The following is a 15,689-nucleotide window of genomic DNA, read 5'->3' as shown; positions in this document are numbered from 1 at the left end:
AAGTTCGGTTTGGTCTACAGTTTTTTGTGTGCAAAATTGAAAACGACATATCACTGCTTTTCGATCACGCCTTAGATCAACAAGGCTGTTGTTAATTGTTTTTCTTCTTTTGAGTCAGTATGTGTAGAATAAACATACTATTTAACCCGAGCTTGTAGAAAGTAAGCCTCATTTTATGTTTTGGTTATTCTATTGTTCTGTTTGGTAACCATGGGTTACCATTTATTTATTAATAATACCTAATATTTATCATACATAAACCATATCCCCAACCTATTTGAAACTGGATTACTTTCCAAGAGAATTTAGTCAGATTGGTTTGCTAGAAACCTAATTATTGTACTTTTAAAAGCCTTGCTGGTAACAGAAAGGATGGTGAAATTGTTGCCAAGAGGATCTCACAACACATTAAATGAAAATGTATGTTGGAAATGCGTTAGAATTGTCTGATACGTTTTCTTCTGCCCGAGTATGGTTGTTTCGAAAATTGAAAAATATATTTATGTTGAAGAACAATTCATCAGTTACCAGAATATGAGTTAAGTAAATCAGGATTTTGTTCCAATTTTCTAATTAATCGTCAATAAAATTTTGTCCATTTAATAAGATCTGGAAGTAATATGTATTGTACACGCGGTATATTGAATGGCTACATTTTTTATTCCTCTAATTTTCATTAAACGTTTTACGTGAAATATTCAAACGATGTGATCAAATTTGAGTGCTTGATGTAAGAGGCAGTTGTGTAAAATGAAGTATTTATTCTTCAGTATGTCTATTTCTTAGAAACAGTTGTCAATCAACACCTTATTAGTTTAATAGACAAATAATTTTTTAATTGGTAATTTAAAAACATAAAACTGTTCACGATTTTAAAAATTCGTCAGTAATTCTTAAATACATGAATACTTGGAATGTTCGGGATGAGATTGTCCTTTTCAGTTCTAAATATTAGTATTTGGTTAGAGTAGACAGACATGTAAATCCCCTTGCTTTGAATCTGTTAGTCAACGGTGATGACATTAGACAATTGAAAAGGGTTCACATGCTGAACCGTAGTGATACTTAATCTTCTGGTGTTTTTTCGTACTATTTCTTGTTACTATTTTTTAACGATTTTATTATTGTTTTAAGATTCTTTTTGTTATTTTAATGCTATTACTGTTTATTTACTACTCTTTAACGCAGTTACCATTCCTTCGTTTATTTACCTGTGTTTATCTTCTATTTAACAAAAGACATCGCGTGCGAACTGAACGTGTTGGTCCATGAGGTCCACAGATTGGACAAGTTATAAATCCGAGTGATTATAGTGCTTTGACATGACTGTTTACTCGATCTTACTTGTTGCTGTAAGTATGTTTATTAATATGGATGTTTCTGTTATTATAATCTTTTACTGTTTATTTTCGTGGGGGGCCATCATTAGATGGCCCTCTCTCACGTAAAACATTTTTAACATACGGTTTACTTACGGGTTCGACAGGAGAAACCGATTATAAATTTTTCTTCTACAGAAAAAAGTGTTCCTGATTAGTTGTTATTGGCAACTCTGAAATAGGAAATCTCTTAGTTAATTATAGCTTTTTTATTTTAGTTATTATTTAATTTAGAATAATACGAAGATTTTCGTTCTTTTTAAAATTGTAACGTTTATCTGCCACGATTTAATCTTCTTTATTTTGAATATAAGTCGAATTGTTAAATTATATTTATTTGTTTTTCTATACACTCTGTTTCAATTATTATTGTTTATAAGTTTTACGTTGTTTTCTGGCATCTTACATTATTATGCTTTATAACAGTTTTCTTAAAAACTGCTGGGTATACTGTTCTGTAAATTGTTTTATTTAATTCGTCAAGCCAAAACTATGAAAAATAATCAAGCTATGTAGTTTTATTGAAGCTCAAGAATTTTTTCATGATATTATTTTACCCTTGAAACAATGATCAAGATGAAATATTTCACAAAAAGAAACTTGAAAACAAATTTCCGAAAAATATGTTTATACGGTCTTTTTTGCTTTATGTAATACACTTTCTCGAGTTCATCCATTAGCATCAGTAATAAAATACGATAATTCCCGGTAATTATATAAATCTTGAAAATTATGACAGTTTTTTTCAAATTTTGACCAATTAAATTAATTATTTATTGCAGTTAAGATAGTAATAAAACAGTTGTGGTAAGTTAATCGATCATGTTCAAAATTTTCCTACTTATTCATAAGTGTGTATTACATTTATCTCCACAAGTAATGAGAAGATCGGTTATATTAAAAAATTCGTAAACGTTATAGAAATCCTTTTTTATGTACTGATTAGATTTATCGGTAAAATATATCGTTGATATATATGTATTTGTTTACAAATTACAATAAATTTTATAAACTATTTTGTTAGTTTAATTTTCCTTATTCTAGAGAACTATTTTATTTGTATTTTTTATACGCGTATAAAAAATATCCCCTAGGTCTATAATTTTTAATGAAATTAATGAAGTATTTATTTCTTTTATTGTAACCTTTTTAGTGTAGTCTTAATTTTTTTTAAATTTGTATTCTCTATAACCATCCTACTAATCATAGGGATTTTAATTTTAAAAAATGAGACAAGAATGAAAATTTGAAATCTTTTTTAGTAACGTAATAAGCAATACTCTATTTAAAAAATATATATGCCCATGTATGAACTTCAAAGAATTTTACATACAAAAAATTTGTTAAGCCCAAATTTCGAAGTAGAAAGACCACCTGCAATTTCCATTGCACTGAAAAAAAGACCAATACAATACAGTTTTTTATTTTTTAAATTCATTTAAAGAAGTGTTTCATTGGTATTTTATTATTTATTTTACTCAGATACGGTAAAATAAGCTGAAAACAAAGCCGTTCAAAAATAATTGTTATAATTTCAACCTTTATTGTAATTCTATTGTAAAAGTAGAGTCTATTCTAGATTTTAGAGATGATTGTTTTATTTTTATAGAAATTTGTGAAAATATTTTTGTATTAATGAAAAATGCGGTAAAAAATTTTTTGACAATGCAACGTTTCAATAATATAATGCAAAGCTTGACAGTACTTCCTTGTCAACGACATATTATCATAAAAAAGATGAAGAAATAAATAAAACCCGCCGGCTCTTCATTCTAAGCTGGTGCTTTCGGTGACAACTAAGAGAAATAAAATCAGCTATATTTTATAAAGAAGGATTTTGCTTCAGATATCTTGTATCCTTTTAGCTTAGGGGAATGTCTCTATTGAAATAAAGTATTTGATTTGTTTACAACTTTTTTTACCCAGTACTACGTAAATAGAATATAGTAAGATTTTTTACTTCTGTTCGTAAAGGAATTTGAAAATATAACGATTAATATAACCAAATTTTTTTCGAGTGTATTTTAAGTTTTTTAATTTAAAGGTTTTAATATATTATAATTTTATCTGTAAATTTAAGTGGAATAAATCATTATAATTATCTTACTGATTACTTACTCTTAACAATTCACAGAGTAATGTTAAAAATTAAGAAATTAATATCTTAACTCCCTGCATTCTCCACTAATTCATATCCTGATATGTCAGGATAATTGATGTAAATCTTAATGGTTTAAGAAAACCATTGAATCAGTTTCGTTTACGAGAATTTATGTATAGAATTTTAATGTGCTGAAATAGAATCTACTGCTTTTTAAAACTTGTCAAATGAGAAAAAAGTATTCATGACAATTATAGTGATATTTGACTAAAATTAACGATAAAAATACGAATGACGTTAAAATGAATAAAAAGAAAGATTTAGCTTTGGAAATATATTTTAATTAATTATTATCCATTGTATCCATTTTACTTAAAATTATCACAAAAAATTGACATGAAAGTAAATAAAGAATTATTCTATGATTTTGATGGCAGAAATTTTGGCAATAGAAATGGCTGTAAATACATCATGAATATTAATTACTATTTTTAAAGTTCTTTTATTTAATTAACAGTTAACAAATGTTTGTATTAAGAAAAAAACCTTTGAAACATATTTATGATAAGAAAAAAAGCGTAGAAACTAAGTGAAAAATTTTTATATAAAATAAAAGCTCCGTTACTTCATTTCCATTTATGATTGTCAGGTTACATATGAAATTTTCAGTAAGTTACTTTTGGGTATCGTTAAAAACTCTTTACCCTGCTTTTTCCTAATTTCAAAATAATCCTGAATTTTTCTTACTGGCTGTAATAATATAAACTAGTTAACAAATTATAAACAATATCCATTATGTTAGGTCTCTATTATATTTGTTATTTATTAAATGTAATAATCGGTAAGGTAAGGTAAGGTAAGGTGGTATCCTATTTTCAAATTTAACTCTAAATTTTCATTAAAAATTTAATGATTTCTTGACTTTTGGCTCATGTAAAGGATTAGTGATTGTTAGCAGACAACAAGCTGAACTTATATGAATTTTTTTGGTGGAAGCGTTACCATGGGAACAGCATATTCGAACAAATTACGCAGACATTATGACATTCTGGCTTCTTGCGTAATGAAGCTTTATGTAGGCAAGTTTAAATTACGTTGACATTAGGTTAAATTAATCGTGAAATTTGGGAAATAAACTGCAGGGGTTTAACAGAAATGATCCTTACTTTTTTCTACTAATATAAGTCCAGTTTTTAAAACATTTTTTTTTTGTGTATATCTATGTCTTTTTTGCAGTATCTTAATTATATAAATATTTATTGTAATGATTGTTATTATTATTTTTAGATTATATAAAAAATATTTTTAAATTTTGTTTATTCATACTGCCAACTACAAACTATGCCCAATTAATTTATAAATAATATTAAAGGTTTTAATGTATTTTAAATTTAATTGGAAATCATTGTAATTATCTTACTAATTATTTATTTTTAATATTACACAGAATAACGTTTAAGATTAAGAAATGAAGATTTCAGTACTCCTTCAACCTCCACTAATTCATATCCTGATATGTCAGCATGTTTAATGTAAATCCTAATCTATAACATAAGGATTTCATATTCAGAAAACCAAACAGTTTCGTTTACGAAAATTTATGTGTACAATTTTCATGTACTGCAACAAGAAAAATTAATTTTGTGCTTATAAAAATATAAAACCTCACCAGAATTTGTGTTCATAACTTTCTGGATTAAAGGAAGTCACCATTCCAGATTTCGGTGATGTAGATGCATCTCTGTTAAAACTTATACTTTTCATGTATTATATTGTTATCAAAGCTTTTTATATAATTATATATTTTCGTAATATTTTTTGTGAACCATTTTATTTGACAAATTATTTAAAAATAATTATTGTTTCTTTCTCTAGTGGTGAAAAAAATGTGTTTATCATCTTGAATTTTTTCATTTAACATCATAAAATATACCTAGATTCATCGATCGATTGATAAAAAATATTTTATTTGCCATTTCATACAATTTGTGTAAAATTTAAAACTGTTTTACATTTAGCAGGTCACATACTAAGTAACAAACATATCACTCAAACACATTGCTCAACTTTTGTCGTAGTTAAGTAAAATTGTTAATGATGATTTATTTATTGAAAACTTAAAGAAATTTAAAAGTAACATTTTTTTTGAAAAGTTTTTAATTAAAAATATTTCTCTATTACTCTAAAATAATAAATTTTTGTCTTTATTAAACAGATTTGTTTTCAATTCCAGGTTAAAAATATTATTATTTCTTTTTAAATAATTACGTTTAATCAAGGAAAACTGACCTTAGTTTTCAACGGTACACGTTGTCCATTGGGTATTGTGTAGTTTATTTTTCTTCCTCTAAAGTTTTTTGTTATCTTACATCTTCAAACACCTCATACTTTCTTTTTTCTTAGCAGAAAAAAATGAAATAACATTTTATAACTTAGGTCCAAGCATGTACCATAAAATCTTTCTAGCTCCTGGCAGTTTTTTCTGCTGTGAGAGATAATTTTAAATCTAATTTTATGGTTGAAATAAATGAATTAATGATAAATGTGTTTGAATTTTAATAATAAAAAATATATTTATTTGCATTGCCATTTAATACATTTTCAAGTATAGGTATTTCTGTTATAGGTATTGGGTTTGGTCAAGGACCAGTATTACTCCAAGAACCACCACCGACAGTGGATGTTTCAAATTCAACTGGGGCTATGCTTACTTGCACTGCTCGCGGAAATCCACCTCCTGATATTCGCTGGATTGATGCTAATGATAGAGATGTTACACATATACCATTACTAAGGTAAATACATATAATATGTTTTATATAAATCGCCATTTTATAAAATATGATTAATAAAAAGTAAAAATTAAAGTGTATTTTCCCCGATGCGACCCCGTAATAAAAGTATTTATTTTATAGTGTTTTTCCTTATATTTTGTCAGCTTGATTTTCGCGTCAGTATAAGAAAAATATTTTTATAAAAATAAGTCCGGATACGCTTTATCATTTACGTTTTTCTGTCAGTTTTTTTACTAAGATTTTAATTTTAAAAATTGCTGAGAGAAATTGTTGTTAACAAACTTTACATGCAAATAGCAACTTCAGGATGATCAATATATACTTCTAATACAACTCTTAGTATGATTATTATTAATGTTAATTGCTCCTTTTATACTATTTTATACTATAAAGCTTTAAAAAAAATCAAGACTCTTAAAAAAAAAAAGGAAAAGTAAATAAATAAAAATAATATTTATGGGGATAAACTCTGGTTTTTGGATTTATCCCTCTTGGCTATTTCTTTTGGATTAACTTTTTTCCTTTTTGTAGTGGTAACACATTCTTACAACTTTTATTACTACAGATTATGTAAATAAAATCGTTTTAAAAAATAAGACGTAATTTTATCCTCAAAAGGTAGGATTTTGCTTAATAAAATACAATTTTTCCTAATAATTTACAACATATAAATCGAACTCAAAAACTTTTTTAAAAAAATTTGATGTGGATACCACATGACCTCCATATATGTTTGTTAAATTACATATACACATTTTTTAAAAAAAAATAAACATTACATAAACTTTTATTTCATTAATAACTTCTGAAATACTTTTATAATATTTTTTTATTATTGAATTATTATTTGCTGTTAAAAAACTTATTATACAATGAGAGGTTAATAATATCTTATTAATATAATAATATATTATTAATAAATCAATATATTTAAAGAAAAAAAAGTAAAAAATTAAAGAAAGAAAGAGTAAAGAACGAAGTATTGTGATCGCGAAATATTTCGGTTTCCAGATTTCTGAGGTAAAGGTCGTCGGATGTACGCCGCACCATTCGACAGGCCACCCACCTAATACGAACTCGTCCATCAGACAGTTATTTATCCGCCAGGAATGGGGATACTGCTAGTGCAACCACCTGAGTGGAGCCGTAAGCCGGCCGCATTGTTAGGTCGTCAATAGTGACCGACTGACCTGTCTTGCGATATTATATTAATAATTTAAAAATTAACGCAAATTACATTTTGATATCATATTTTATGTAATAAAATTACATTTAAAAAAATTTGTTTCATTGAAATACCTGTTTTAAGTAAATTTGTCAATGGATAAAACACAAACTTGCCCTTGCATTTGTCAAAATTATTAACGATATCGAATGTAAGGAAAATTTTGATAAGAGCAGAATATAAAATAGTAAAAATAGATAAAAAAAAGGTCAGTTGAAATCGATATTAATAAATTAATACTTAAGAAAATGTGTATAGATATTGCAAAGTTTTTATAAAGTAATTTTTACGTCATTGACTGAAGTATATATATATATCTATTACATAAACAAAAACGTTTGTTCATGTAGCAGAAAAATTTCAAGAACCACTTAACTAATCGCTACCAAATTTTAACTGTAGCTTCATTATGTAATCCGGAGTGCCATAGACTAAATAAAGATGAAAAATTATTCATTAAAATGTGTAAATAATCCATTACGGCGTTGCACTTCTCATATGGGGCACTAGGTGGCGAGCCGCTAAATTCTCATGCTCCTTTCTTATGGCGAGGCGCTCTAAAGATATTTTTCAATAGAGATATTTTCAGTCAGGTTTTATTGAAATTGAAGACAAGGTTGTTGTTAGTCGTGGTGAAACGTATTTACGTGATTTCAGTTTACCAACATCGTTCGTGATGAACAAGATAATGAAATCCTCTATGATATAAAGTTCCGAAATTCTTTTAATATGTATGAGATTCAAGAGTAAATATATATTACCTTTTCTAAATTCGTACCAGATCGGCGCCATGCATATGATTCCATCATCACAATATCCATAGTGACAAAAAATATTCTTGTAGATCGTCCTGGAGGCATTGGGGAAACCTTTTTGATTTAGAATGCATCTCGCATACGTCTGATTGAAGGTAGTTTGGCTCTCAGTGTAGCTTCGTGGTGCATCCCTGCGACGTATCTCGAGGTGATAAGTCTGCTCATTCAACTTTAAAATGCCTTTAATGTATCGTGTCGAAAAGAATCAGTTTGCTCTATACGTAAAAACTGTCCCCTTGCTAAAATTTTACAAGATGTAAAACTTATTTTATGGAATGTACCATGATTCATCGAGCTCATGTTGAATTGATTGAGCGTACTCTCAGAGACCTTAGGTCATGTGGTAAGTTGATGGTAGGCAACATTTTTTTCTTTGCTGGAAATTTTCGGCAAAATTTTCCAGTGCAGCAAAGACGTGATGGGGAATGCTAGTTGTGTAATACGTTAAACTAGAGCGCATAATATTCAGGAATTTTTCTAACTCATCCTAAGATATATTTAATAAAATTGTAAAATTAAAAAACATTAAAAAATTGTAACACTATTAATTAAAAGTTATATACCGGAAAGATCTTTCAAATAAAATTATTAACAAAAGCTACAGAAATATAAAAAGTTTTTGCTAGGAAAATAATGTATGATGCTTTGTTGCATGAAATTATAAAATAATTTTGTTCCTGTTGTATAGTAAGGATTAGTGCTATATTTTAAGATAACCTACTGTGGTCTTAATTTGCATTTTGCTAATTTGGACATTTGCAGTAATTATGAAAACTAATTTTTTTTTTAAGTTAGTGATCGATAATTCATAACGTGGGATTCAAGCAATTATCTAACAGCTTATTTAATTTTTGTTATGAAAACTTTTTCTACCTTAAGTACCTCAGATATGTATAATATTATATTTCATATTTCAGTTGGGAATATACGTAAATGTAATATGCAGTTAATAATAATATTAAGGTTAGGAGGGTTTGATAAAGACATTTCGAACCTAAAAAAATTTATGTTGGTTTTTCACGAATAAATTTGATTACGAGAATAATTTATTTTGTAATAGAACATCAAAAAATGTCAAACTGTAAATAGTAGATATACTATTACTATTATTAATAATAAAAATAATAACAGTATTTAGCAGTGTTTCTACTACTTGAAAAGCCAAACGCAACGGTTTTATTTATAATTATAGTTAATTTCAGTTATATTAAGGGATATATAAAAAAAAATATTACTGTTTTAAAGTAACTTAATATATCTTAACTTTGAATTAGAGTAATGATTCACAGATAAAATTAAAAAGTTATTCATACAGTTTTCCTAAAAGTCATCCAGTTTTTTTTTTCCATACAGTCTTACTAAATATGAGCACCTTTCGTTTGCGGCAAGCATTCAACCGATAAGAGAATTTGTCTCATACTTTAACCAGCTTGTCTGGTTTAATGGAAGATACAGCCGCTTTAATTATGGCTCAAATCGGATAGATTAGTAAATAGTGGAGGCGTATATACAAAATCCTTTATAAAATACCAAAGGAAAGATTAAAAGGGATCAGATTGGGAGACTTTCGAAAACATTTTTAAAAAATCTGTCATCCGGTCCATGGTAACCAATCCAGCAGCCGGGGAAAAAGTTATGCAGCCGATCACATTCAGTTTTATGCCGAAGAGGAGGCACAACAACTTGTAGCCAAATAAAATTTTCCATTCCATCTTGCAGCTGAGAGAACAGGAATGTACGTACCCTATCAGAATACGGAACTCCTATTACGCTTTTTTCAGTGAAAAAGAATAGCCCGTAAACATTTTATTGGAATATCACACAGAAAATATTTCAATTTGGTGAGTCCCTTATAAAACACAGTCGATAACTAAATACAATACGATCAAGAAAGTCGTGATCTTCATGCTGCAACATTTTGATTGTTAAGCAACATTTCGGTACGGATTGCGTAGTTGGTGAGACTCAAAGGGGGCTGTAACAGTTGTAAACGTTTGGACTAATAATAAGCGATTCCTTAAAAAATTACACATTGTCATCACCGGCATCGCTGGATCGCGGCCGGCCTTCCTAACAGGATTTTTAAAACTACACAGGAAAACTCTCTGACATGTTCAGAATTTTCTTTAGATATCTACGGTCATCTAGTACTCTTCCTTTAACACAAACGTCTGATCGTTTCAAACCGATTATGTCATCGACTAATTTTCATTTGAGAATCACAATTCAACTTTGTACTTTGCACGTTGAAGTGTAACTAAAAATTCACGTTTGGCAAACTGCTAATCACAGAAGACTGTATTCTGAAGTCATTTGCTAGTGGTACTGTCAAGTGGAATGATAGAGAATCTAATTATGTCTATGCGCAGAAGTAAAGGTGTTTTCTTTACTCTTTGGTTCTATTCTTAAATCTACACTGAAACTTATATCTCATCCAAGAGATATTATAAGATATTAAATATCTGATATTCTTTATTGTACATCTGGTAAAATTAGATACTTAAATTCCACGATTAAAATCTATTCTTTTTTTTCTTATCAGTACAAGGATAAAACACTGCTAAATTGTTGAATTAAATACTACTACATATACCCACCTAGACGAGAAATGTTTTCACGGTTACTGATTAGAATCATCTTTTATATTTGAAATGAATACGTTAATGATGCTTCAATCATCAGTATTTTTGTGGGTAGTTCCTACACGATTTAAAGAATAAATAAAACTAAAATAAAGTAAAATAAATAAAAATAAATGGATGCATAAATTCCTTTAAAAAAAAACCATATGAAATTAAAAAAATAAATAAATTTCCTTTTTAAATACAACTAACTTAGTTAACGTAGTTAAGTATATTATATAAAATATTAAGTAAACTGGTCATACTAGACTCACGGTTTAAATTAATCGAAAATACATCATACGTTTTAAGAGTGTTTGTATGAAAACACATTGGAGGATTCACTGTATTTTACGTATAAAATTAATTCTCGATAGACACATGTGATGAGAGTTCTATTAATTTCTTGATGGAACATTAAACTGTCAAAGTTTATAAAGTTGAATGATATTAGATCAATAATTTGCCTTTAGAGATTGATAGAGGGAAGTTTGGAATTTACTAGGAAATTGGAACGAGGAATTGAAAATTTAATGCATTCCTTCCCAGTCATTAGGTCTCTTAGAGCACGATTATGTATATTATAAGCTTTATTTCGATTCTAAGCTTTAAATTTTTACTGCAGGATTTATTTACAGTACAGTTGAAAAACAAAATTGATTGAAAAAATATACACACAAACACACAACAGTATAAGCATCTGATTACTCTGAAATAGAGAAATAGAATCGTATTTTTAATCAAAGAAAATCTTTTAAAAGGATTGATTAAATAATAACAAGACATCGTTATCTGACAGTGTATTTGTTGTTTTACTTTTTTCCATTTTCCCAATTTTTTAAAAACTTTTTATGGGATTTAAGAGGAATTTTTTATGATTTATTATGTGTTTACAACTAGATACCGTTTCTCAATCTACAACAAAAGAACCACATCATAAGTTATAAAAAAAGAACGGTCTCCAATAATTTATTTATCATTATAAATTTTTTTTTTTTTTTTTAAACCACAGAGTTCATATAAAAACCACTGTATTTACTCATATATATGTATATATATATACACGTGTTTTAGCAGAGAAAATACGTAGGACAATTATTGCCTGATTTTTTTTCTTTTTAAGTCCAATTTTTGGGTATATGCAGAAGAGATCTGGTGGAATTTTTACAACTAAATTCTCTTCCACTACTGTTCTACTAATGTGAATAAAGTTTAGAAATTTATACTGAGTGGAAGTAGTATTATTCACTGAGATTCGAACATGAATATTTTAATAATAAAAAATTTTGAGTGCTTAAGACCGCATGGCCGAAGTGAAAACTTGTATAGGATCGCAAACGTCTCGAATTAATATATATTCAAGTAGCATATAATGTTTACATTCAATAGCCACTTTAACCTTTGACCCCTAGAACCAATTTGACGCACATTTGAACGTATGATTTCCACGATTATCCCCTGTATGTAGTTAAATTTTCACGCTGAAAATTGGATTTACTGCAAAATACATAGTAAAACACGGGTTTGATATGCCCCCAAAATTACAACAAAGAAAATGGCTATTGAACCACCACGTCTCTTTTCACGGGTTTATTCGAATACATTAAAGAACTGCTACTTTCAATGATCAATGTGTATTCACATGTTGAAACACTTGATTTATTGAAAAAAACCATAGTACAACATATGTTTTAACTGCAAACAGCATGATTAATTTTAAATTTATGATGACGATGTAGATCATCATTACTTTCAGCGATATGTGTGTTATATCATTGATCGTAAAATTATTTACGTTTCAAACTCCAAAATAATTGTTGGTATTTATGATCCAACAGCTGTAAATTTATAATGATGTTCTGCGTCAATCAGTCATCATTACTTTCAGCGGAAGCAGGTGTTATGGATTTAAAATTTTTTATAGTTGTATAGCTAATTATTGACAGCTGATGTTATTTTATTTATATTTTACGTAAGAAACGGGATTTCTCAGACATATCTTTCATTAAATAAAAAAAAGAGCGCATCTGGCTTAACCCAGAAAGGTACTTTGCGATCACCCGGAACGATAGGTCCTAGGCCCTTGCGTCTAGCGGCCACCGTTCTCAAGATAATAGCGCGAGCGAAATTCGCCCTCACAGAATTGCAGGACCAATTTTTCATATAAAGGAATTTTTTAACAATAAACAGCAATCTTTACCGACAATATTTTCTAGGTTAATGATTTTTTAATGCATATAAATTACGTGTTGAAAATCTTCACATATGTTATCCATACTTAATAAAAATATTTAAACAAATTTTAATAAAGAAAAAATTAGATGAATTTATTAATGGGATATTTTTTTTCTTAATCTATATAAAATTTGTTTAAAGGTTTATACATAATATTATGCCGTATATGCTTTTTGAATGTAAGTGTCACGTGCACACGTTAAAAGCGAGATCGGTGGAATAATTTATAATTTAAATTTTATTAAACAATTAGTTATTTTATTACGATTAACAAAGTTGTTATATTATTAATAAACTCACGGGGCTGGTTTAGTAGTAAAACTCGTTGTTGTAAACCATTTGTTTAACAGCTGATTTTCGAAGTCGAAGGTTATGTCTGATTCAAAAGCTAGTAAAGATTGGCTAATTTTATTTGGATTTTAATTCTACACAGTGGATACCAGTGTACTTTGGTGGTTGGGGTTCAACAAACCATACTTCTCAGGAATGGTCGGCCTAAGTCTGTATACAATTACATGTCATACATATCATCCTCATTTCATTGAGCCACGGAGAGTTGCTGATAGTTCACTATTTGAATAGATTGTAACGTACACATTGCAAATAATAATAAATAATTAAACATATTAATTTCTTTCTTAATTAACACCAGAATACCATAATTTACAACAACAAAAAAAGTATTTTATATAATTCTTATATTTTATCTTAATGTGCAAGTTAAATACATTATTTATTTATTCTTACTAAATTAGTTAAATAATCAATTGTTAAGAAGAAAAATGGGGGGAATAATTTAACAAGTATACCATTTGTTTACCGAAATCTTATTGTCATCTGAATGAATAAAATTGTGCAAAAACCTTTTTAACAAGAAAATTACGGTGTTTAGTCAGTTTTAAATATTTTTTTTGAATCTTAAACCAAAATAATATTGAATATTTTTTAATTTTAAGAAGTTAGAGAAATTATGATGGTTTCTGAAGTAACTTATAGTGAATCTATTAAAGTAAAAGAGTAATTAAAAATATTTAATTCAGAATGTCCGACCTAAAAATGGTAATCATGCTAAAAGGTTTTTAAAAAGAGCCTAACCTGTAATTCAAATGTTATGTTAATTTTTAAAAAAGAAAATTTGAAAATATTTTTAATGATTTATACGGTAATAATGATATGAAATAAATATTTAACATTTTTGTAGGATTTTTAGTTTCCCGGGTATAGCTACGTGTGCTGCTATGGCAACTATGGCTATAAAAGTATAAGACTGGTTAAGCAGAATAAAATAATCGGTCACTTATGACATTTTTTGCCTTAGAAATACATTAAAAAAAGTTAACGACAAAAAAACATGTAAATAAATTGTGAATAATCGGCGAAAAAAATCTTTTATTCCAATTCTTCTAAAAAATCTATATGTTAGGTAAATCTTTTTTTAGCTACATCTTGGATCAGAAAAGAAGTTAATGGGAGTTTTTGCACCTAATTTTCTAAATTAGTAGACATTGAAACTACTTTTTGCCCATCACAATCCAATGGTCTGTGGAAATAAAAAAATTGTTTTTTTTTTTAATATTGTTTGATTGTAAAAATCTTAATTTTTTAAAAACTTCTACTCTATTATTTCATGAAAAAAACCAAAACTATTCACCCCTCTCCTAGAAAATTACATTTATTTATTTAGAATTACGCCTGTATTTTTTTTTTCAAATATAAAAAAATTATTTTTCTGAGGAGGAGGAAAGATCATGGAGGTAGAAGAATTTTGTTATTTGGGAAGTAGAATTACTAAAGATGGACGAAGCAGGAGCGATATAAAATGCCGAATAGCACAAGCGAAACGAGCCTTCTGTAAGAAATATAATTTGTTTACATCAAAAATTAATTTAAATGTCAGGAAAAGATTTTTGAAAGTGTATGTTTGGAGTGTCGCTTTATATGGAAGTGAAACTTGAACAATCGGAGTATCTGAGAAGAAAAGATTAGAAGCTTTTGAAATGTGGTGCTATAGGAGAATGTTGAAAATCAGATGGGTGGATAAAGTGACAAATGAAGAGGTATTGCGGCAAATAGATGAAGAAAGAAGCATTTGGAAAAATATAGTTAAAAGAAGAGACAGACTTATAGGCCACATACTAAGGCATCCTTGAATAGTCGCTTTAATATTGGAAGGACAGGTAGAAGGGAAAAATTGTGTAGCCAGGCCACGTTTGGAATATGTAAAACAAATTGTTAGCGATGTAGGATGCAGAGGGTATACTGAAATGAAACGTCTAGCACTAGATAAGGAATCTTGGAGAGCTGCATCAAACCAGTCAAATGACTGAAGACCAAAAAAAAAAAAAAAAATTTTTCTGAATTTATTGTTACTACTTCGGAACTATTTCTTAAAACTTAATTTTAACCGAATGATTCCCCTTAAGTAAGGGTGCCCCCAAAATGAAATAAATCTTTTTCATAATTTTAAATCTTTAATGCTCCAATCGTATTTTGTTGAAAGAATAGTTACTAAAATATT

At 28.0% G+C, this 15,689-nt stretch overlaps 1 protein-coding gene across 1 annotated transcript in view; it reads left to right on the top strand.

Moving 5' to 3' along the window:
- The first annotated feature begins 5,924 nt into the window (after positions 1-5,924).
- LOC142321173 (cell adhesion molecule Dscam2-like) overlaps positions 5,925-15,689 on the top strand; it is a 267,607-nt gene continuing 257,842 nt past the window's right edge. The window contains exons 1-2 of the mRNA XM_075359168.1: positions 5,925-5,967; positions 6,107-6,275. Coding sequence (XP_075215283.1) covers positions 5,925-5,967; positions 6,107-6,275 — 212 coding nt within the window. The remainder of the gene's footprint in view (positions 5,968-6,106; positions 6,276-15,689) is intronic.

This window comes from Lycorma delicatula, chromosome 3 (assembly GCF_047948215.1).
Source record: "Lycorma delicatula isolate Av1 chromosome 3, ASM4794821v1, whole genome shotgun sequence".
Taxonomy (NCBI): Eukaryota; Metazoa; Arthropoda; class Insecta; order Hemiptera; family Fulgoridae; genus Lycorma; species Lycorma delicatula.
This window is presented reverse-complemented; position numbering and strand designations above follow the sequence as displayed.